Source organism: Symphalangus syndactylus, chromosome 20 (genome assembly GCF_028878055.3).
Source record: "Symphalangus syndactylus isolate Jambi chromosome 20, NHGRI_mSymSyn1-v2.1_pri, whole genome shotgun sequence".
NCBI lineage: Eukaryota > Metazoa > Chordata > Mammalia > Primates > Hylobatidae > Symphalangus > Symphalangus syndactylus.
In genome coordinates, this window is record NC_072442.2 from 65,903,191 (window position 1) to 65,928,623 (window position 25,433).

The 25,433-nt window shown below is 45.9% G+C and overlaps 1 protein-coding gene across 7 annotated transcripts in view; it reads right to left on the reverse strand.

The window, feature by feature from the left end:
- SMYD4 (SET and MYND domain containing 4) overlaps positions 1-25,433 on the reverse strand; it is a 52,720-nt gene that overhangs the window by 22,754 nt on the left and 4,533 nt on the right. For 6 of the 7 annotated variants that reach the window (XM_055258416.2, XM_063629656.1, XM_063629654.1 and 3 more), the window contains exons 3-4: positions 9,446-9,590; positions 2,160-2,249 (exon numbers count right to left, since the gene is read on the reverse strand). In XM_055258416.2, the coding sequence (XP_055114391.1) occupies positions 2,160-2,249; positions 9,446-9,590 (235 nt within the window). The remainder of the gene's footprint in view (positions 1-2,159; positions 2,250-9,445; positions 9,591-25,433) is intronic. The other variant, XM_063629657.1, reaches the window with a different exon arrangement.

Below are 25,433 nucleotides of genomic sequence, written 5' to 3' on the forward strand. Positions count from 1 at the left end.
AAATAAAAAAAGGAAAACAGAAACAATCAATATAGAAAAGTTATAAAGGGTTCAATGTATTGCAAGTTCTTCTTCCTAATCATTGGCCTCAGCAGTCCAGGACTTTCTTGTTTAGGGTCTAGAGTTAGATTCCTGCTTTTCTCTTTTAGTCTGAAGGGTAGTTAAGTGTGGACTTCTTACTATTCCAATAGTTCTCAGCTCTAGAGTATAATTTGAATTTTTGTAGAATGCTGAAACAGATGTATCAAAATGGCATTTTAGAGCTTGCCCTTAGACCTCTCTAATACAAATTCCAGATGCCTCCGAGGTATCATCCTAAAACATTAATCCGATTTTGGTCACTTCCTGTTTTAAAAACACCACTGACACGGCCAGGAGCAGTGGCTCATGCCTGTAATCCCAGCGCTTTGGGAGGCCGAGGCGGGAGGATCACGAGGTCAAGAGTTCGAGACCAGCCTGAGCAACATGGTGAAATGCCATCTCTACTAAAAATACAAAAATTAGCCGGGCGTGGTGGTGGGTGCCTGTAGTCCCAGCTACTCAGAGGCTGAGGCAGGAGAATCGTTGAATCCGGGAGGCGGAGGTTGCAGTGAGCAGAGATCACGCCACTGCACTGCAGCCTGGGCGACAGAGCGAGACACTGTCTCAAAAAAACAAAACAAAAACTCCACTGTCACAGTCCTCGACTTTTTCTCTGTTGCCACAATGAGGGGATGAGAAGAATGTCATTCACAGAAAGCCGACCTCACAGGCAGACACGTGCAGTTCAAGGTAGGTTTTCCTTTTGCACTCACGACACTTACAAAGGCTGAGCTATATTACTACAGGGATCATCTTAAACATACTCTACTTATTCAAAGCAGCAAACAGTGTACTTTGCAAACACTTGGAACCTGAAGTATTAGCAGCAACATGTCACTCGGCTGATTCTGACACTGAGCACTGCTGGCCTCTTGGACAGTCCACATCCCCATGGAATGTCCCATAGCTCTTTCTTTCCTTTCTCTTTTGAGACAGAGTCCTCTCTCACCCAAGCTGGAGTGCAGCGGCACGATCTCAGCTCACTGACTCACTGCAACATCTGCCTCCCAGGTTCAAGAGATTCTCCTGCCTCAGCCTCCTGAGTAGCTGGGACTACAGGCGCCCACCACCCACCCAACTAATTTTTGTATTTTTAGTAGAGACGGGGTTTCACCATGTTGGCCAGGCTGGTTTCGAACTCCTGACCTCAAGTGATCCACCTGCCTCGGCCTCCCAAAGTGCTGGGATTACAGGCGTGAGCCACCGTGCCCAGCCCCGTAGCTCTTTCTTCTCAATCAACACTACCCCATATGGTCACCTGTGATCAGTGAAATGACTCAGGAGAAAGAGCGAGTCCAGTTAGATTTTTTTTTTTTTTTTTTTTTTTTTTTTTTTTTTTTTTGAGACAGAGTCTTGCTCTGTTGCCAGGCTGGAGTGCAGTGGTGCGATCTGGGCTCACTGCAACCTCCGCTTCCTGGATTCAAGCGATACTCCTGCCTCAGCCTCCCAAGTAGCTGCGACTACAGGCGCCTGCCACCATGCCTAGCTCATTTTTTGTATTTTTAGTAGAGATGGGGTTTCACCATTTTGGCCAGGATGGTCTTGAACTCCAGACCTCGTGATCCGCCCGCCTCAGCCTCCCAAAGTGCTGGGATTACAGGCGTGAGCCACTGTGCCTGGCCTAGTACATTTTTTTGAGATAGAGTTTCGCTCTGTCACCCAGGCTGGAGTGCAGTGGCGCGATCTCGGCTCAATGTGACCTCTACCTCCTGAGTTCAAGCAATTCTCCTGCCTCAGCCTCCTGAGTAGCTGGGACTACAGATGCATGCCAATACACCCGGCTAATTTTTATCCCTGTATTTTTAGTAGAGACAGGGTTTCACCGTGTTGGCCAGGCTGGTCTTGAACTCTTGAACTCTTGACCTCAGGTGATCCGCCCACCTCAACCTCCCAAAGTGCTGAGATTACAGGCATGAGCTCCCGGCCTGACTTTAGGTAGATATTAATGTGCTTCCAATTCAACCAATAGCAGCATGACCTGATTTTAGTGTTCTACAGAAGAAGCAGAGATGAAGGTCTAGTCCTCCAGTAGAAGCCCTCCGGATCCTCTCCGCTCACACCAGTATCCTGATACTCACCTCATACTGACCCAGGTGGAAGAGGGCTGCCGAGCGGTTAGCATAACACAGTGACATGTCCTCAGTGTTAGGCCTTGAATGTGACACTCCCTGCAAAACAATGAACTGGTCAAAAGTATAAATGGAAACTAGCATCTCTGAAGTACATTTTTCAGATATTCCGGGCTCTAGTACTAAAGACTGTGTGAAACGGGGAAAGTTACTGAACCTCTTTGTGCTTCAGCTTATCTTTTAACTACCTGAGAGCAAAGCTGTGAAGAGCAAGTGAGGACATCAGTATTAAAAGCACTTTGTCAGATACAGCTTCAACCACAAACAATACTGAAGGTGAATAAAAAACTGAGGGACATACCTGCAAGCATAATATCCTACATCCTGAATATAACAAAGGGTGGGTGGCACAAATAGAAATTCACCAAAGAAGAAACACAAACAGTTATAGAAAACAAATGATTAATTCACATATGGATAGCCAAATAGATGAAAATGAACGCAAAAAAGGGATACTAGGCTGTGCACAGTGGCTCACGTCTGTAATTCCAGCACTTTGGGAGGCTGAGGCAGGTGGATCACTTGAGGCCAGGAGTTTGAGACCAGCCTGACCAACGTGGCAAAACCCTGTCTCTACTAAAAATACAAAACAATAGCACGGCACAGTAATGTGCGCCTGTAATTCCAGCTACTTGGGAGGCTGAGGCATGAGAATGGCTTGAACCTGGAAGGCGGAGGTTGCAGTGAGCTGAGATAGTGCCTAAGGGACAGAGTTAGACTGTCACAAACAAACAGACAAACAAAAAAGGATACTTTTTTCTACTATCAAATTGCCAAGGATTAATAATAACCATAAATATGGTACTCAAGTAAATGTAGGAAAGATGGTGATTATTCAATAAAAGTATTGGGATAAGACCGGGCATGGTGGCTCATGCCTGTAATCCCAGCACTTTGGGAGGTCGAGGCAGGTGGATCACTTGAGGTCAGGAGTTTGAGACCTGCCTGGCTAATATGGCAAAACCCCATCTCTACTAAAAATACAAAAATTAGCCGGGCATGGTGGCGCACACCTGTAATCCTAGTTACTCGGGTGGGTGAGGCAGGAGAATTGCTTGGACTGAGGAGGCAGAGGTTGCAGGGAGCTGAGATCATACCACTACACTCCAGTCTGGGCAGCAGAGTGAGACTCTGTCTCAAAAAAATAAATTAATAATAACAATAATAAAATATATATATAAGTAGGTAGACAATGAGCAAAATAAAGTGATAAATCTTTCATTGGATGAATTCCAAATACATCAAATTCTTTTTTTTTTTTTTTTTTGAGACGGAGTCTCGCTCTGTTACCCAGGCTGAAGTGCAGTGGCGCAATCTCAGCTCACTGCAACCCCCGCCTCCTGGGTTCACGTCATTCTCCTGCCTCAGCCTCCTGAGTAGCTGGGACTACAGGTGCCCACCACCACACCTGGCTAATTTTTTGTATTTTTTAGTAGAGACAGGGTTTCACTGTATTAGCCAGGATGGTCTCCATCTCCTGACTTCGTGATCTGCTCGCCTCGGCCTCCCAACAAATACATGAAATTCTTTTTTTTTTTTTTTTTTTGAGTCGCCCTGTCGTCCAGGCTGGAGTGCAGTGGCGCAATCTCAGCTTACTGCAATCTCCGCCTCCTGGGTTCACGCTATTCTCCTGCCTCAGCCTCCGGAGTAGCTGGGACTACAGGTGCCCACCACTAGGCCTAGCTAATTTTTTTGAATTTTTAGTAGAGAGGGGGTTTCACCGTATTAGCCAGGATGGTCTCGATCTCCTGACCTCGTGATCCGCCCATCTTGGCCTCCCAAAGTGCTGGGATTACAGGCGTGAGCCATTGTGCCCGGCCAATACATGAAATTCTTTAACGTAAAAACAAAACTATAGAAGGGCTGGAAGAACTATAGAAAGAATGTAAAGTATTGCTGGACGAATCCCTAACTCTGACACAAAACCCAGAAGTTATCAAAGGTTAATAAACTCGACCACCTGAAAATAAAAACTATCTTCACACCAAAAACCAATAAAAGCAGAAGGCAAACACTGAACTGGAAAAAATATCTGCAATTCATACTATAGGCAAAGAGATAATTTCTTTACTTTGTCAAGATTTCCTACAGATCACTAAGATGACAACCAATAAATCAATAGGAAAATAGGCAATGATATGGACAATTCTCACAGGAAATAAAAATGGCTCTTAAATAAGTGAAAAAAATGCTCGGCCTCATACAATCAATAAAATGCAGATTACAACTGTACAGAAATGGCATTTTTTTTTACCTATCAGGCAAAGCAAAATAAAATTGATGGCACACAGAGTTGGTGAGGAAGTGGGATGATGGGCATCCTCATTATGCTGTTAGTGAGGGTGTACACTGGTTTCATAATTATGGAGGTCAATTTAGCAATATATGTCCAAATTCTATATGTATGTATATCTTATATACATATAAAATATCCATTGACCCGGCAATTCCTCTTCCAGGAATTAATCCTACGGATACAATCACTTATCCTACAGTTATATATGAAAAATGACACACATGCAAGGGTTTTTTTCTTTTTTTTAAGACAGTCTCTCTTCGTCGTCCAGGCTGGAGTGCAGTGGGGCGATCTCAGCTCACTGCAACCTCCACCTCCCAGGTTCAAGCGATTCTCCAGCCTCAGCCTCCCAAGTAGCTAGGGTTACAGGCACATGCCACCATGCCCATCTTATTTTCGTATTTTTAGTAGAGACAGGGTTTCACCACATTGGCAAGGCTGGTCTTAACTCCTGACCTCAGTTGATCCACCCGTCTCAGTCTCCCAAAGTGCTGGGATTACAGGCATGAGCCACCATGCCCGGTCTTATCTCAATACTTTTATTGAATAATCACCATCTTTCCTACGTTTACTTGAGTACAGTGCGCCCGGCCCTGTGCAAAGTTTCTCATCACAGACTTGTTTGAAATAGCAAAAGACAGGAAACAAGCACTGATCCACAGGACATTGGGTACATAAATTGATACATCCATTTAATGGAATGCCATGTAGCCATAACAAAGAATGACGACACTCTTTTTTTTTTTTTTTTGAGACAGAGTTTCGCTCTTTTGCCCAGGCTGGAGTGAAATGGCATGTTCTTGGCTCACTAAAACTTCCGTGCACCGCCCCCCCGGCCCCCACACCGGCAACCCGGCACCAGGGTTCAAGCGATTTTCCTGTCTCAGCCTCCCGAGTAGCTGGGATTATAGGCGCATGCCCCACACGCTCAGCTAATTTTTCTATTTTTAGTAGAGACAGGGTTTCACCCTGTTGGCCAGGCTGGTCTTCAACTCCCGACCTCAGGTGATCCACCTGCCTCGGCCTCCCAAAGTGCTAGGATTACAGGTGCCAGCCACCGCGCCCGGCCTGAGGACGCTCTTTATGTACTGAAATGGAATGATCTTTAAATTATTACCAATAAGTGGAAAAGGCATGGTGCTGAACAATATGTGTAGAATGTTACTGATGTAAAAACACAGTGTGTGTGCAGGAGTGGAAGGCTGTATTTACACATGCCTGGAGTATGCTCTGGAAATATACTTAATTGGAAATGGATCTTAAATATGTGAAAGTCTATGGGAACAGAAAATCACGTGGTCAGGGGACAGAAGAAGCAGATGACACTGTACACTCTTGCACTTTTAAAATCTATGTTAACAGATTCTCTACTCACAAATAAATCGATATAATAATAAAACCGTAATCATCACAACCAGTACTGCTTGGGATATGGAGAAATTAATACGCCCATACTCTGCCAGAGGGGATGTTAACTAGTTCTTTCCTGGACAACAATTCAGCATCAAGTACCAAAGGCCTTAAGAAATACATTCCTTCTGCCCCAGCAATTACCCTTCTAGGAATTGATCCTAAGCAAGCAATCAGATATATACAAATATTTACACAGAAAGACGCTCATTGCAGTGTTATGATCCCGAACAATTTGCCAACATTAGGAGATGTGAAATCAAGCACGTTTTTTTCTCTGTCATGGAACACTAAGCCAGCCGTAAAGAATCATGTTCCAGTGGAAAATTTAATAACAGGAGAAAATGGGCACAATCGTCGAGGGAAAAAAGCAGGTCACAAAACAGAAAGTGCAGCATTATCCCAATTTTATAAAAGAAAAATGTATTTTCGGAGGAAAAAGTCTGGCTGGATGGACGTAAGCAAAAATGTTAACAGTGCCTATCACTGGTTATGAGATTTTTTTTACTCTTTATGCTCCTCTATACTTTCCAAAGTAAACATGTATTACTTTTACAATCAGATGAAACAACAAATATTTTTTAAAAGAAAGAAAATAGCAGCTTTCTAGAAAATTGCAGAGTACCATAATCACCAACATACTGGCTTCATGAAATAGGAAGGCTCATCTCCCTCCACATTCAGAGCAAACCTTAATTTCTTCTCTGGCTTGTTTTTATTTTCCGTGTTTTCCTTGAAGAACTTCCCATGTGATCACATTTATGATGCACATACATAAAGTTGAAGAGATTAGCTCTGAAAAAAGAACTATTAAGCCATTTATCACTGGATCATTACACCTAATGGACTTTAATCCCTCAGCAACCACTAAAGCTTACATTATTTAGCTAAATACTTTATTATAACACTACAAAGCAGGGATTTTATCAGCTGTAGAAGCTGCTGTTGTAGGCGTGATCGTTTTTGGAAAATTAATCCCAAACTTCAAGCACGTTCAAGCATAAACCTGTTAAAGATTCAGAGTAGGATGTACACCCTTCAAATGAAAGACAAATTTTGTTTTTAACAGAGACACGGCCTCGCTGTGTTGCCTAGGCCTGTCTTGAACTCCTGGGCTCAGGCGATCCTCCCGCCTTGATCTCCCAAAGTGTTGGAATTACACGAGTGACCACTGTGCCCAGCCTACCCTTCAAATTTAAACTTACTCTTTTAATATCCAAAGTCACAGAACTGGTGCAAGAGATAGACACGTTCCTGCTTTAAGCCCATATAAGTCTCTTAAAAGCTACGGAAGGAAGTTGCTCAGGGAATCTTGTTCCAGTTCTTACCATGAAAGCAGGATAATATTATTGTTATTTTTTTTTGAGATGGAGTCTCGCTCTGTCGCCCAGGCTGGAGTGCAGTGGGGTGATCTTAGCTCACTGCAAGCTCCGCCTCCTGGGTTCACGCCATTCTCCTGCCTCAGCCTCCCGAGTAGCTGGGACTACAGGCACCCGCCACCACGCCCGGCTAATTTTTTGTATTTTTAGTAGAGATGGGGTTTCACCATGTTAGCTAGGATGGTCTCGATCTCCTGACCTTGTGATCTGCCCGCCTCGGCCTCCCAAAGTGCTGGGATTACAGGTGTGAGCCACTGCACCCGGCCCATTTATACATTATTTTATAGATGGGGTCTTGCTCTGTTGCCCAGGCTGGTCTTGAACTCCTTGGCTTAAGCAATCCTCCTGCCTCAGCCTCCCAAAGGGCTGGGGTTACAGGTGTTGAGCCCCTGTGCCTGGCCAAGAGTAACAGATGACTAATTCTATCAAGCTAACAGTCTCATCAGACATTCAGACAAAAATGGCATGCAGTTCAACAAGGGCTAACAGACATGGGCAAGGGAGGTGAGGGGCCCGTAAGCTTACTGCTACAAGGTATCAGAAGGAATATGGAAATAGAAGTTTCTTGAAGAAATTCAGAACATATAAATTACTTTTTTTTTTGAGGCAAGGTCTCACTCTGTCACCCAGGCTAGGGCAGTGGCACGATCACAGCTCACTGAAGCCTGGAACTCCCGGGCTCAGTGACCCTCCTGCCTCAGCCTCCTGAGTAGCTGGGACTGATGCGGGAGGCAGGCAGGGAAGTGCTGTGTGGAGAAAGGCGGGTCCCTGGCTAGGGCTTCACCCTCGGGTCTGTCTCCACCGACCTAGGTGAGGACAAGCACGCCTGCCTTCGCGCTCAAATGTTGCATTTTCCAAGACCACTCTGGTTTGCCACGCCCCCAGCCTGGGCCTGTAAAAACCCAAGACCCTAGCAGGCAGACACACAAGCAGCTGGATGTTGTCAGGAGTATGCTGGTGGAAGAGCAGCCGACAGGCATCAGCATGCCATCGACCAGTGCAGAACGACACGGACTTTGGCCAGAGCAGCTGGAAAAGAGTTGGGCCTCTGAGTGGCCTGACTCCCAGGGAAAACCATCTCCCTTCTGGCTCCCAATCTGCTGAGAGCTACTTCTACTCAATAAAACCTTGCACTCATTCTCCAAGCCCACGCATGATCCGATTCCTCCAGTACACCAAGGCAAGAACCCGGGATACATGAAGCCCTCTGTCCTTGCAACAAGGTAGAGAGTCTAACTGAGCTGGTTAACACAAGCCGCGTATAGACAGCAAACTAAAAGAGCACCCTGTAACATACGCCCATGGGGGCTTCAACTGTAAACATTCATCCCTAGACACCGCCCTGGGGTCGGAGCCCCACAGCCTGCCCATCAAACCCCTACAGGTTTGAGTAGCAGGACACTGAAGAAGTGAGCCACACCTCCATTGCACGCCCTGCAAGGGAAACAAGGAAACTTTTCCCGTTTCAGGACCACAGATGCATGCCACCCCTAGTCAGGCTAATTTAAAAAATTTTTTTGTGTGTGAAGAAGGGGTCTCCCTATACTGTCCAGGCTGGTCTTGAACCCCTGGCCTCAAGTGATCCTCCCGACTCAGCCTCCCTTCTCCTGACTCAGCCTCCCAAAGGGCTGGGATTACGGGTGTGAACCACTGCGCTGGGCCTATAAACTACCTTTTGTTTTAGACTATAACCACAGTAGAATTCCGCCAGGTTTCTTTTTCAAATCCATTCAATAAATTATAGACAAAGATAACACTGGCTATAAAATTTAGCAATACGGCTCTATCTCCTGAAGAAATACGCATTGTTAAATTGCTGAACTGGGCAGGGCATGGTGGCTCATGCCTGTAATCCCAGCACTTTGGGAGGCTGAGGCGGGTGGAACACCTGAGGTCAGGAGTTTGAGACCAGCCTGGCCAACATGGCGAAAACCCATCTCTGCTAAAAATAAAAAAATTAGCCGGGCGTGGTGCCGCATGCCTGTAATCCCAGCTACTCAGGAGACTAAGGTGGGAGGATCGCTTGAACCCAGGAGGCGAAGGTTGCAGTGAGCTGAGATCATACCATTGCACTCCAGCCTGGGCAACAGAGCAAGATTCTGCCTCAGAGAAAAATAAATAATAAATTGCTTGAGCTGGGAGTGTTTTACCTTAGAGTACAGCACTGCAGCTCCTGTGTAATCTTTCTCCTGAAATTTTTTGTTTCCTTCTTCTCTGTAGAAAAGGGGAGCGTCCGAGTCCTTTCCCACCAAGTAACCTTTAGAAAGTCTTTTTAGAAACAGCTCATCCTCAGGTCTGCGTGAAGAAAGGAGGAAACAAAATAAGCAGAAATGTGTTACTTCAAGGAAAGCTCCAAGCCCTTGCTCTCGAAACAAGAAAGGGGGCCCGCAAAACATTTCACACACAAGAGGATATGTATATTGTGCAGTGTGATTAGATGAAAGAAATCTCATAGTCTCAGAGACACAGGTACCAGAATTTTTTGAGACGCGGTCTCACTCTGTCACCCAGGCTGGAGTGCAGTGGTGCCATCTCCACTCACTGCAGCCTCGCCTTCCCAGGCTCAGATGAGTCTCCCACCTCAGCCTCCTGAGTAGCTGGCACTAATTGGGAGGATGTGTGCCACCAGGCCTGGCTAATATTTGTAGTTTTTGTAGAGGTGGGGTTTTGCCATGTTGCCCAGGCTGGTCTTGAACCCCTGGGCTCAAATAATCAGCAGAATTTTTTTTTTTTTTTTTTTTGAGATGGAGTCTTACTGTCACCCAGGCTGGAGTGCAGCGGCATGATCTCGGCTGGCTGCAACCTCCACCTCCCGGGTTCAAGTGATTCTCCTGCCTCAGCCTCCTAAGTAGGTGGGATTACAGGCGCCCATCACCAGGCCCAGCTAATTTTTGTATTTTTAGTAGAGAAGGCATTTCACCATGTTAGCCAGGCTGGTCTCGAACTCCTGACCTCAAATGGTCCACCTGCCTCAGCCTCCCAAAGTGCTGGGAATACAGGCGTGAGCCACCGCGCCTGGCCAGAATTTCTGTTTAGAGGACTGAAAGCTAATTTTTTATTCTTTATCTCGTAATTATTGGTCAACGAACCATCCCTCAGATCATACATCACAAAGATTTTTTTTTTTTTTTGAAACAGAGTTTCGCTCTGTCACTCAGACTGGAGTGCAGTGGCACAATCTCAGCTCACTGCAAACTCTGTCTCCTGGGTTCAAGTGATTCTCCTGCCTCAGCCTGCCGAGTAGCGGGGATTACAGGCATACACCACCATGCTCAGCTAATTTTTGTATTTTCAGTACAGGCAGGGTTTCACCATTTTGGCCAGGTTTGTCTTGAACTCCTGACCTCAAGTGATGCGCCTGCCTGGGCCTCCCAAAGTGCTGGGATTACGGGCATGAGCCACTGCACCCAGCCAGGATCTTGAGTCTGGAGAATGAGATTAACATATGGTGTCTTTTGAATCAAGGAGTATTCTCCATTTTAACTGCTGAAAATACTTGAGTGGCTGACAGAAAAGAAGAGAGATAATGAGAATGAATCATAAAGTAAATGTAGTAAAACGTTAACACTTGCGAAATTTGGAAGAATTCACCAATTCTTTGTACTTTTTTTTTTTTTGGAGACAGAGTCTCACTTTGTTGCCCAGGCTGTAGTGCAGCAGTGGCACGATCTCGGCTCACTGCAACTTCCGCCTCCCGGGTTCAAGTGATTCTTGTGCCTCAGCCTCAGGAGTAGCTAGGAGTGTGAGCCACCACACCCAGCTAACTTTTTGTATATTTAGTAGAGATGGGGTCTCATCATGTTGCCCAGGCTGGTCTTGAACTTCTGAGCTCGGGCAATCTGCGCACTTCGGCCTCCCAAAGTGCTAGGATCACAGATGTGAGCCACTGTGCCCGGCCTCTTTGTACTATTTTTGCAAGTAAGTCTGAAATTATTTCAAACTAAAAAGTTTAAGAAATAAATATATAAATGCTCTACATAATAAAATTAATAAAGCTGAGCTAATATATAGAGACATAATACACATACTAACAAAAAATATATCCATTTTCCAATAAAAAGAAATAATATAGAACAACCTAGACTATTCTTTGATTATAATGCCACAAAGTAAAATACGAATAACAAACGTAGAAACACAAATGACATGGAAACTAAAAATTCTCTTAAGTAACTCTTGAATCAAAGAAGAATCACAGAGCTGCAGAATGGCCAGGTGTGGTGGCTCACGCCTGTAATTCCAGCACTTTCGGAGGGCAAAGAGGGAGGATTGCCTGAGCCCAGGAATAGGCCAGCCTGGGCAACACGGGAAGACCCTGTCTCTACAAAAAATACAAAAATTAGCTGGGTGTGGTGGGACATGCCTGTGGTCCCAGCTACTCGGGAGGCTGAGGTGGGAGGATTGCCTGAGCCCAGGAGGTCGAGGCTGCAGTGAACCATAATGGCCCCACTGCATTCACGCCTGGTGACAGGGCAAGGCCCTGTCTCAAAAAAAACAAAAAACAAGAACAAAAAGCCCTGGAGAATGTTCACAAGTATGTTAAAAATATTTGTTTACAAAGACCCACAATAAGAAATACCTTTTACACTGTGACTCAGTATAATGCTTTTGTGTTTGAATATATTAAAATTTTATAAAACATTATTTATCTTTGCTATGTATGAGGTAAAAACAAAGTATCAAATATGATTTTATTAATATTTAAATACAACATAGAAAAGTCATAAATAGGGTGGGGCGCGGTGGCTCATATCTGTAATGCCAGCACTTTGGGAGGCCGAGGTGGGCAGATCACCTGGTCCAGGAGTTTCAGACCAGCCTGGCAACATAGTGGAACCCATCTCTATAAGAAATACAAAGATTAGCCGGGCGTGGTGGCAAGCACTTGTATTCTCAGCTATTGGGAGGCTGAGGCACGAGAATCGCTTGAGCCTGGGACGCGAAGGTTGCAGTGAGCTGGGATCGCACCACCACACTCCAGCCTGGGTCAAATAATACAAAAAAGAAAAACTAGGAAAGATTTTGTTTAAGAGGAGTGCTTGCCTGTTCTACATTTACTCCAGTCCAGAAAATATGAAGGCAATACCCTATGCCTGTTTGGTACACCACAGAGCTTGTTCTTTTTTCTGTTTTTGTTTTAAATTAGGTTAAACCTAAAAATCCTAGTTCAAACAAAAGGTTTGTGGTAAACAGTAATAATAGCAAAATTCTTCTTGCCTAACAATAGATGAAGAACTCGATGTCTTTTTATTGATTTATTTATTTTTTTGAGATGGAGTCTTGCTCTGTCACCCAGGCTGGAGTGCAGTGGTCCAATCTCGGTTCACTGCAACCTGTACCTCCCGGGTTCAAATGATTCTCCTGCCTCAGCCTCCTGAGTAGCTGGGATTACAGGCACGTGCCACCACACCCAGCTAATCTGTGTATTTTTAGTAGAGACGGGGTTTCACCATGTTGATCAGGCTGGTCTCCAACTCCTAACCTCATGATCCACCCGCCTTGGCCTCCCAAACTGCTGGGATTACAGGTGTGAGCCATCGCGCCCGGCTAACTCAATGGTTTTTAATTATACTTCAGTGTAATGAGGAACTAAACTGCAACAATTCATTCTTTTCTCCAGGCACCAGGTTAACTCAGTAATTGACTTGGACTTTTGAAAAGCAAATGGATGTTCTATTTTCTCTTTTTTTTTTGATCCATGGTCTCACTCTGTCACCCTGGCTGGAATACAGTGGCTCCATCATAGTTCAGTGCAGCCTTAACCTGCTGGGTTCGAGCAATCCTCCCACCTCAGCTTCCTCAGTAGTGACGACCACAGGTATACACCACCATGCCTTGCTAATTTTTTGATTTTTGTTTCTACGAGATGGGGTCGCTCATGTTGCCCAGGGTGGTCTCGAACTCCTGGGCTCAGGTGATCCTCCTGCCTCGCTTGGCCTCCCAAAGTGCTGGGATTACAGGTGTGAGTCACTGTGCCCAGCCTACTTTTTTGATTTTTTAGTAGAGATGATGTCTCAATACTTTGCCCAGGCTGGTCTCAAACTCCTGAGCTCAAGTGATCTTCCTGCCTTGGACTCCCAAAGTGTTAGGATTACAGGTGTGAGTCACTGCACCCAGCCAATGCTTTTTTTTGTTTTTTTTTAATTTCTTCTGGAATATTATGATAAAAAAATTGAGGCTGAGGTGGGAGGATCGCTTGAGCCCGGAAGGTCAGGGCTGCAGTGAGCTATGATCACACCACTGCACTCCAGCCCAGTCAGCACAGTAAGACCCTGCCTCACAAAAAAAAAAAAAAAAAAAAAAAAAAAAAAAAAAAATTTGAGGTAGTAAGATGGAACAAGCAATCTATTTTTTTTTTTTTTTTTTTTTGAGACGAAGTCTCACTTTGTCACCCAGGCTGAAGTGCAATGGTGCGATCTTGGCTCACTGCAACCTCCGCCTCCCGGGTTCAAGCGATTCTCCTGCCTCAGCCTCCCGAGTAGCTGGGATTATAGGCACCTGCCACCACAACCAGCTAATTTTTGTCTTTTTAGGAGAGACGGGGTTTCACCATGTTGGCCACACTGGTCTTGAACTCCTGACCTCAGGTGATCTGCCTGCCTTGGCCTCTCAAAGTGCTGGAATGACAGGTGTGAGCCACCATGCCCGGCCTATTTAAACCATTTTTTAAGTGTACAGTTCACTGGCATTAAGTACATTCATATTGTCCAACCATCAGCACTATTCATTTCCAGAAGGTTCTCATCATCCTGTGCTGAAACTCTACCCATTAAACCATAACTACTCATTCCTCCCTCTCCACATCCCTTGGCAACCTCCATTCTGCTTTCTGCCTCTGTGAATTTACTTATTCTAGGTATTTCATGTACGTGTAATCATACATTACTTTTCCTTTTGTGTCTAACTTATTTCACTTAGAAAAAGTTTTCAAGGTACATCATGTTGTAGTATAAACCAGAATTTCACTTATTTAAAAAAAAATTTTTTTTCTGGCTAGGCATGGTGGCTCACGCCTGTAATCCCAGCACTTTGGGAGGCCTAGGCGGGTGGATCACAAGGTCAGGAGATCGAGACCGTCCTGGCTACCATGGTGAAACCCCGTCTCTACCAAAAATACAAAAAATTAGCTGGGTGTGGTGGTGCGTGCATGTAATTCCAGCTACTCGGGGGGCTGAGGCAGGAGAATCGCTTGAACCCGGGAGGCAGAGGTTGCAGTGAGCCAAGAGAGTGCCATTGTGCTCCAGCCTGGGCAACAAGAGCGAAACTCCGTCTCAAAAAAAAAAAAAAAAAAAATTTTTTTAAGAGATGGAGTCTCCCTTTGTTGCCCAGGCTGGAGGGCAGTAGCTATTCTGCACTCTAACCTGGGCAACAGGTACAGTCTAGCTACAGGCACAATGATGGCACACTATGGCCTTTTTGTAGGTGTGTGAAGTGATCTCTCACTGTGGTTTTGGTGTGTGTTTCTCTGATTATGAATGATGTTGAACATCTTTTCGTCTGTTTATTGGCTATTTGTGTATCTTCTTTGGAGAAATGTGTCAAGTCCTTTGCCTATTTTTTAATCCGATTTTTTTGTTATTGAGTTGTAGGAGTTCTTTATATATTCTGGATATTAATTTCTTATGTGATATATGATTTGCAAATAGTTTCTGTTGGGTGGCGCAGACACGTAAGGTACCACAAGATGGCGACAGTTCCGGGTTCTTCCTCCCTCTCCACACCTGACGCAATGTTAAACCCGCCAAGAAAGACCCAATAAGAAAGCAACACCTCCCGCTCCCCCCGCTCATCCCCAGGCCCGCCCCGCAGACCCAATCATCGATACCCACGTAGCCCTAAGGGATATAAATATCCCACCCCAACAGCACTCTCTCTCTCTGTGCGACCTGATCTGACTCTGCTAATAAAGATCTCTTGACTGCGTCTGGCGTGCTCTGGGTCTGCCTTTACTCTTTCATTGGTGCCGTGACTCGGATCGGGACTCCCCACCCTTCAGTGGGATCCCGATCCTTTTCCAGGCCCGACCCAGACCCCAAACCAGGCTTCACCCATTTTCCTGTTCGCCGACCTCTCTGCACAACACAGGCCTCGTTTCGGGAAGTCTTCCCCTCCGGGGCCTACCCTTCAGGCAGACTGTTAACATAGCCCTTCGATCCCCACCCTAGCCGCTCTCAAAACAGACACAGCTCGCCAAGGGCCCTTAAGGCCACAGTAGACCCCAAGTTACCCAACCCAGTCTCGGCCTCCAGGGAACTGAGTTTTCTCCCTCCCTCTCACTCGCCCGGCCTGGGCCCCTCCTCCTCGCTCACTAAAATCCTGGTACCAGGTGGCCCACGGCCCTCGGCCTTCCAAAGGCCCATCAGTCCTTCCGTTTCGGTGACGATCGACTCGGAAGCTCTGACTCACCACACGGTCCATCGGCTAGTAGGGGACGCCCTACCTAGCCCAACGCCGTATATTCCCCTCCTCTCATAATGGGAGGCTCTGCATCTCTGCTGGCCGACTCCCCTTTACAATGTCTCTTAAACAACCTATCCACTCTAGGCCTCGCCTGAGATATCAAGCCTAGACGCTTAATTGAACTCTGCACTCAAAATTGGCCCACTTATCCCTTAGACAACCAACACAAATGGCCCGCGCACAGGTCCCTTGATCCCGATCTCCTTCAACATCTCTACAACTACTGCAAGTGAACAGGAAAATGGGTAGAGATCCCATATATTCACGGCTTCTTCCTCCTACGGGACAGACCTAACCTCTGCCTCCCTTGCGAACCCCAACAGCTCCTTGCCGCTCTTAAACTGCCAACCCCTTCCTCTGCCCCCGACTTCGACCCAGCTGACGAGCCCCACCCATACCACCACCCTCTGCCTCGCCTTCCGGCCGCCGCCACCCTCCCCAACTCGCCCCCCCCTTCCTCCACTTCCTCCTCGTCACTTCCACCGGCCTCTTCCCCCGCCCCCGTCATTTAGCCCTCCCAACACCCGCTCGAGATCTCACCATCCCATTCTCGCCCCCTTAGAGAAGTAGCTGGAGCAGAAGGTATCGTCCGAGTTCACGTTCCCTTCTCCATAGCTGACTTATCCCAAATCGAAAAACGCGTAGGTTCCTACACCTCCAATTCCGCTTCCTACATTAAGGAATTTCAGTACCTTCTCCAAGCTTACAGCCTTACCTTCCATGACATCTACACAGTCCTCTCCAATACCCTTCTCCCTGAGGAGCGTAGACGAGTCTGGGAACAGGCTCGCACTTACGCAGACGAGGTTCACCAAACGACCCCAGCCTTGCCACTGGGGGCGCAGGCAGTGCCCGAGCGAGAGCCTAACTGGGACTGTAACACCCAAAATGGAGTAGCAGCCAGAGACCATTTTGCTACCTGCCTAATGGCTGGACTACGCAAAGCAGCCCAAAAGGCAGTTAATTTTGAAAAATTCCATGAAATAATACAAGACAAACATGAAAACCCATCCGCCTTTCTAGACCGCGTTACAAAGGCACTCCAACAATACACCAACATAGATCCAGAAACCCCCAATGGTAGACAACTCCTCATGTCCCATTTCTTTGCACGAAGTTTTCCCAACATCAGACAAAAACTAAAGTTAGACAGAGGCCCCTTCACCCCTCAATCCGAGATATTGGCAATGGCGTTCAAGGTTTATCATAACCGGGATGAGAAAGCAAAGAGGCAAAAATACCAATTATTAGCACAAGCCCTCCAGGCCTCTCCTCAGCTCGCGGCACGGTCACACGGCCATAAATCCTCCAGTCATCCGCCTCACCGTCAGCCCCCTGGGCCGTTTTAAATGTGGAAAGGAAGGTCATTGGGTCCGAGAGTGCCCAAATCCCAGGCCCCCCCCTCAGCTGTGTCCTAAATGCCACCAGCCTGGCCACTGGGCCGTAGACTGCCCCGGCTCCCAAAGGGAAGCCAGGCCAGCCCCCAGCCCCACTCCTGACCTCTTAGGACTGGCCATCGAAGACTGATGGGGCCTTGGGACTCCTTTCCTGACACAACTTATCACCACACAGGAGCCCAGGGTCTCTCTAATGGTGGATGGACGCCTCATCACATTCCTCCTTGACACCGGAGCTACCTTCTCGGTTTTGAGGGAATTCTGGGGTGTCACTTCCCTTTTTGGATCCTCCCCTAGCAGTCTACCTATTCACTGTAAAATGCTCACAGAAGGTCACACACAAATGTCATCAGCTATACTCGGTGCCCCATTAATGCGTCCTCAGTTGATACCCAAGCAATGCCTGGTCCTACCCAGCACAAACCCTAACCATCACCCACACACTCAAAACTAATTCTCAACAAGCCTTGTCCCAAGTCAATGAGCACATCTTGCTAGGTGAGCACAACTACAATCACAATTACACTCACCAGCCAACACCATCCCCATACACTCCTCTTGGCAACTATTCCTCAATCAAGGACTACTTCTATTTAATGCCTCTCAAGTTCCCACTTCCGACTGCTTCAAATCCATCAATTCCTCCCTCCCCGGCCCCTGTATATCTATCACTCTAGTCTCTCAATTCACATTACTCTCCTTTTCCGAAGGCCTCCAGGCCTACCAGTTTGATCACTCTGAGTCCAATTCTCTCACAGGCCCTCGACAAAAACGAGCAATCTTTTACCCATCATGCTCGGAATCTCTCTAAAAATTTCTCTCCTAGGCACAGGGTTAGGAGCCACTTCACTAGGATACAGTGTGTCCCAACTTTCAGACTTACAGCCCAATCCCTAGGCATTTAACCAGCTTCTCCTTAGAAATTATCAACTTTTAGCTACCTGCGAAGACGAAGCAGGCTCCATAGACGGTCTCACAGCCTGCTAACAGCCCTTCAGTCAAACATCAGTCTTCGAAATGACAACACCACGCTGATTCCAGCAGTTCCTCAATGATCTCTGCACTGACAGCTGGCTCATAGCTGATCCATCGTTACTGCTCGGATGGCTTATGGCATTAGAAGATCTGTATCTTCAAGGGACCTTCACAGACTACACCCCCCAAGAGGTGTTCACATATAGTGCCCTGCTCCTCGGACTTGTTCTCCTATTATACCCATCATACCCCGTGTCAAACCTCCCTAACAGCCCTCCCTAAAACTCTTTCCCTCTTACAACGCCCCCACTCAGCAGGAAGTAGCCAGACGAATCACGACGCCCCTCAACCCCCTCTTAAAGAAAACAAAAGGGAGGACTGTTGGGTGGTGCAGACACGTAAGGTACCACAAGATGGCGACAGTTCCGGGTTCTTCCTCCCTCTCCACACCTGACGCAATGTTAAACCCGCCAAGAAAGACCCAATAAGAAAATAACACCTCCCGCTCCCCCAGCTCATCCCCAGGCCCGCCCCCCAGACCCAATCATCAATACCCACGTAGCCCTAAGGGATATAAATATCCCACCCCAACAGCACTCTCTCTCTCCGCGTGACCTGACCTGACTCTGCTAATAAAGATCTCTTGACTGCGTTTGGCGTGCTCTGGGTCTGCCTTTACTCTTTCAGTTTCTCCCATTCTGTGGGTTATCTTTTCACTCTCTTGATACTGTCCTTGGTGTACAAAACCTTTTTTTTTTTTTTTTTTTAAGACAGAGTCCCACTCTGTCGCCCAGGCTGGAGTGCAGTTTCTCGGCCACTGCAACCTCCGCCTCCCGGGTTCAAGTGATTCTCCTGCCTCAGCCTCCAGAGTAGCTGGGACTACAGGCACGCACCATCATGCCTGGCTAATTTTTGTATTTTTAGTAGAGAGAGGGTTTCACCATGTTGTCTAGGCTGGTCTTGAACTCCAGGCCTGAATTGATTTGCCCACCTTGGCCTCCCAAAGTGCTGGGATTACAGGCGTGAGCCACTGTGTGTGGCCTAAAACTTTTTTTTTTGAGACAAGGTCTTGCTGTGTTGTCCAGGCTGGAGTGTAGTTGGCTTGGTCGTGGCTCACTCCAGCCTTGATTGACCTCCCAGGCTCAAGTAATCCTCCCACCTCAGCTTCCTGTGTAGCTAGGGCTCCAGGCATGCGCCACCATGCCTGGCTATATTATTTGTAGAGACGGGTCTCACTTGTTGCCCAGGCTGGTCTCGAACTCCTGGGCTCAAGTGATCCTTCTGCCTTGGCCTCTCAAAAAAGTGGTGGGATTACAGCTGTGAGCCACCATGCCCAGCCTAGAAGTTTTTAATTATGATGAAGTACAGTTTATTTTTTCTTTTGTTGCCTGTGCTTTTGGTGTCATATGCAAGAAATAACTGCTAAATCCAATGTCAAGATTTTCCCTATGTTTTCTTTTAAGAAGTTTACAATTGGCCGGGCACGGTGGACCACGCCCCAGAACTTTGGGAGGCCGAGGAGGGCGGATCACGAGGTCAGGAGATCGAGACCATCCTGGCTGACACAGTGAAACCCTGTCTCTACTAAAAATACAAAATATTAGCTGGGCGTGGTGGCGGGCGCCTGTAGTCCCAGCTACTCGGGAGGCTGAGGCAGGAGAATGGCATGAACCCAGGAGGCGGAGCTTGCGGTGAGCCAAGATCGCGCCATTGCACTCCAGTCTGGGCAACATAGCGAGACTGTCTCAAAAAAAAAAAAAAAAAAAAAAAGTTTACAATCTCAGCTCTTAACTTTAGGTCTTTGATCCATTTTGAGTTAATTTTTGTATATGAAGGCCCAACTTCAGCTTTTTGCATGTAGATTGTCATTAGGATACAGACAGAAAAAAACATTTTTTCTTTCTCCAGCCTTGCCTTCTCTCTCTAGAACCCTGGAGATATAAAGCCTTTCATGGAGCTAACTGGCGAAGCAGAAAGTCCCAGCTCTGGCCCCAAAGTAGAGTGCAGATTACTGAGATTCGACATAATAGCTTAATAACTGGGACATATCCACATATGCACCATTTTTTCTCTAAGCCATTTGAAAGTAAGTATAGGCATCATGGATGTTCACCTCTAAATATCTGCAGGCCTCTGCTTTAAAAATAAGGACATTCTCCTATATTACCATAATATCATTATCACTAAAAAATTAACAGTAATTCAAATATTATTTAAATTTAAATGTTACCAATTATTCCTAAAATGTCTGTTGTATCTTTTTCTCACCCTGACCAATCTAAGATCAACGTTCTCATGTATTGAATTTAGTTATTTCTCTTTAGCCTCTTTTTAGATAGCGCTATAATTTTTAAATTTATTTTTAATTTTTTTTTTTGAGACAGGGTCTCACTTCCATTGCTCAGGCTGGAGTGCAGTGGTACGACCTCTGCTCACTGCAACCTCTACCTCCTGCCTCAGCCTCACGAGTAGCTGGGACTATAGGCACGTACTACCATGCCTGGCTAAATTACTTTTTATTTTTATAAAATAGAGATGGGGTCTCGCTGTGTTGCCCAGGCTGGCCTCAAACTCCTGGGCTCAAGGGATCCACCTGCTTCAGCCTCCCAAAGTGCTGGGATTATAGGTGTGAGCCACTGCACCTGGCCAATTACAATTTTTTTTTTTATGAGTAATTTTTTTTAAAGATTCAACACCAGAAAAATGTTTCACATTCTGGTTTCGCCTCATTGTTTCCTCATGGTTAGATTCACGTTAAACAATTTTTATTAAGAATACGGCCGAGTGTGGTGGCTCACACCTGTAATCCCAGCACTTTGGGGGGCCGAGGCAGGCGAATCACCTGAGGTCAGGAGTTCAAGACCACCCTGGGCAACATGGTGAAACCCCGTCTCTATTAAAAATACAAAAATTAGCCAGGCACAGTGGCTCATGCCTGTAATCCCAGCTACCCAGGAGGCCCAGGCAGGAGAATCGCTTGAATCCGGGAGGCAGAGGTTGCAGTGAGCAGAGATTGTGCCACTGCACTCCAGCCTGGGAGACAAAGAGAGACTACGTCTCAGAACAAACAAACAAAACGACTATATAGTTAAATCTATATACTTCTTGTTGCCTCAAATCAGGAGACATATAATGTCTCCCCAGTACTGTGGAAGCTAAGTTTGGTCACTTACTTAAGGTGGCAATTGCTGAATCTTTGCAATGTAAAGACACCTTTCCCTTGTACTTAAATACTCTATAGGGCCATACTTTGAGATCATGTGAAGAGCCTGTTTCCCAATGATGTTACTTCTAAAGGTTTGAGCATCCACTGATAATTGCCAGAATCATTCATCACACTAGGGGTTACAAAATGGTGATTTTTCTAATTCTGCCATTATTTCTAAATTTATTAGCTGGCATTCTTTTGAAAAGACAAACTTTCTCCTTTCCCTTCTTTTACTTGTTTCGTGTGAGCAATATTTACACAGATATAATATGTATTTACTTATTTTTGTTTGTTTTGAGACAGAGTCTCACTCTGTTTCCCAGGCTGGAGTGCAGTGGCGCAATCCTGGCTTACTGCAACTGTCACCTCTGGGGTTCAAGCAATTCTTCTGCCTCAGCCTCCCAAGTACTTGGGACTACAGGCACCTGACACCACACCCAGCTAATTTTTGCATTTTTAGCAGAGATGGGGTTTCACCATGTTGGCCAGGCTGGTCTCAAACTCCTGAGCTCAGGTGATCCACCCGCCTTGGCTTCCCAATGTGCTGGGATTATAGGCATGAGCCACCATGCCTGGCCAAAAGTCAATTAAGAAAGTAAACTCAGATATTTAGAGTACCACTGTGGACTTAAACAATTTATTATCATAAACTATTATCACCATTATACTTTTTCTTGGTCAAATTATGCTAATATTGGCCAGTGACAACCTCTTCTGACTGGTTCCTATGTTCTTTTTTGTTGTTTTTGATCCAGGGTCTTGCTCTATTGCCCAGGCTAGAGGACAGTGGTACCATCATAGCTCACTACAGCCTCGGCATCCTGGGCTCAAGCGATTTTCCCACCTAAGCCTTCCAAGTAGCTATGACTACAGGCAGGTGACACCATGCACAACTAACTTTTTATTTTTTTTGTGGAGACACAGTCTCACTATGTTGCCCAGGCTGGTCTCAAACTCCTGGGCTCCAGCAATCCTCTTGCCTAAGCCTCCCAAAGTGTTGGGATTACAGGTGTGAGTGGTGTCACCATACCTGGCCTATGCTGTTTTTTATATAAATCTATTAGTCTTCGAGCACTTCCTTGTTTTCTGACACAGGTTATTCCAGTTGAATCAGCACAAAATAAAAACAAACAATAAGGCTGTGAGTGTGGATAGTGAAGCTATTAAGAATTTCCTATGACACTCTGGGAGATGATTAATTGCAGGAGTGGGGAGGTAGGGGTGGACAGTCGGAGGTCTTCTGTCTCAAAAGGTTTTCAATAGATGAAAGGCATCTCTTGTGGGAAAACATTCCTCAAAGAATGTCCATTGGCAAGAAAGAAAAGTGTGCTTGGCTTTAAACTTTAAAGGGCCAGTTCCTATTTTTTAACCTAACAGGCATGCATGTGGAGATCAGAAGTTTAAATCTTTTTTGGTTACTTTAGATTGTGATTGAACAGACTTACAAATAGCTTTTTGAGCTAACTTGTTTTTAAGGAGAGCGGTCTGGGTATGAATTAGTGAGAGACATACAGAGCAAACAAAAATTGAGGTGATTTATTAACTCCAGGGGAAACGAGAGCAGTACAAGAAAGGAAGTGTAATTCAAAGCATCCTTCGCGGTTCATGTGAGCAAGACTCACACAGACAGAAGAATGTATGCGTTGAATGTTGGTTCAATCAATTTAATATTCTATTGTTTATAACAGTTATGAGGGAATGAGGGAAAAACAAAGTATAGGCCAGGCATGGTGGCTCACGCCTGTCATCCCAGCACTTTGGGAGGCCGAGGAGGGTGGATCACCTGAGGTGGGTGGATCACCTGAGGTAAGGAGTTTGACATCAGCCTGACCAACATGGAGAAATCCCGTCTCTACTAAAAATACAAAATTAGCTGGGCGTGGTGGCACACACCTGTAATCCCAGCTACTCGGGAGGTGGAGGCAGGAGAATCGCTTCAACCCAGGAGGCGGAGGTTGCTGTGAGCCAAGACGGAGCTATTGCACTCCAGGCCAGGCGAAACTCCATCTCAAAAAAAAAACAAGAACAAAAAACAAAGTATATTCCTGTAAGTTGGGAATGAGAGAGCAAAATTACATCTAAAATTATACAAACTCAAGAAAGAGCAGTATTTGCAATGTTTAGAAATAATAAATTGTCAGAAGGCTGGGCACAGTGGTTCATGCCTGTAATCCCAGCACTTTCGGAGACCAAGGTGGGCAGATCACCTGAGGTTGGGAGTTTGAGACCAGCCTGGCCAACATGGTGAAACCCCATCTCTACTAAATATACAAAAATTAGCTGGGTGTAATGGTGCACACCTGTAATCCTAGCTACTTGGGTGGCTGAGGCATGAGAATCGCTTGAACCTGGGAGGCAGAGGTTGCAGTGAGCCGAGATCGCGCCATTGCACTCCAGCCTGGGCGGCAGAGTGAGATCCTGTCTCAAAAAAAAAAAAAAAAAAAAAAAGGTGTGGTGGCTCATGCCTGTAACCCCAGCACTTTGGGAGGCTGAGGGGGGATCACTTGAGGTCAGGAGTTTGAGACCAGCCTGGCCAACATGGTGAAACCCTGTCTCTACTAAAAATATAAAAATTAGCTGGGCATAGTAGTGCATGCCTATAATCCCAGCTACTCGGGAGGGTGAGGCAAGATAATCACTTGAACCTGGTAGGCAGAGATTGCAGTGAATGGAGATCGCGCCACTGCACTCCAGCCTGGTAACAGAGTGAGACTCTGACTCACAAAAAAAATAAATAAATAAAATAAATGCCAGAAGAAAGTTAATTTAAAGTAGCTGTCTCTGGGGAATAAGAATCAGGAATGGGGAAGAGTGGACAGGGAGTTGCTGTTTTTCCTGATAAGTTTTGAAGCACTATTTGATTTCTTAAAGTATGTATGCATATTATTCTGATAAAAAATTAAACTAATGAAGGAAAATATTTTCACTAAGGCATCCGGCCTACATAGTTTTACAGGATTTTTCTACTAGCCTTTAAGAACCACATAATTCCTACATTATATAAGCTATTTCAGAGCATGGAAAAAGGCGGGAAGCTCTCCAATTCATTCTGAGGCTACCATAACCCACCATGGTATCAGCTGGATTACAGGTGCCCGCCACTATGGCCAGCTAATTTTTTGTATTTTTAGTAGAGATAGGGTTTCACCACGTTGCCCAGGCTGGTCTTGAACTCCTGACCTCAGGTGATCCACCTGCCTTGGGCTCCCAACATGCTGGGATTACAGGTGTGAGCCACCGCACCTGGTCAGATGATTTTAAAACTCTTACCTTTTATTTACACCACTGATCACCAATTAGAGAATGTAATTGGGGGGAAAAGCCTTATTCACAGTAACAACAAAAACCTTCCAACAAGAATAAGTCGAACATGAAATGTGTAAAGCCAATATAAAGAAAACTATAAAACTTTACTTAAGGACGTAAAAGAAGCCTTAAATAAATGGGAAGACATACCCTTTATTTGGATTAGGAAATTTAATATTGTAAAGATGTCAGGTCTCCTTAAGTGTATCTATAGATCCAACACATTCCCAATCAAAAGCCCAACAACATTTTTTATAGAACTTGACAAGCTGGCCAGGCATGGTGGCTCATGCCTGTAATCCCAGCACTTTGGGAGGCCAAAGCTGGTCTCAAGCTTCTGACTTCTGGGAACTATAATTCCCAGAAGCCTGTGCTGTCGGAGGGACCCGATGGGAGGGATCGTGGGAATGGTTTCTTCATGCTGTTCTCGTGATAATGAGTTCTCATCAAGTCTGATTATTTTATTTATATTTTTATTTTATTTTTAGAGATGGAGTCTTGCACTGTCGCCCAGGCTGGAGTGCAGTGGCACGATCTCAGCTCACTGCAACCTCCGCCTCCCAGGTTCAAGCAATTCTCCTGTCTCAGCCTCCTGAGTAGGTGGGATTACAGGCATGCGCCACAATGCCCGGCTAATTTTTTTTTTCTTTTTTTGCATTTTTGGTAGAGATGGGGTTTCACCATGTTGGCCGGGCTGGTCTTGAACTCCTGACCTCAAGTGATCCTCCTGCCCCAGCCTCCCAACGTGCTGCGATTACAGGTGTGAGCCACCACACCCGGTGAAATCTGATG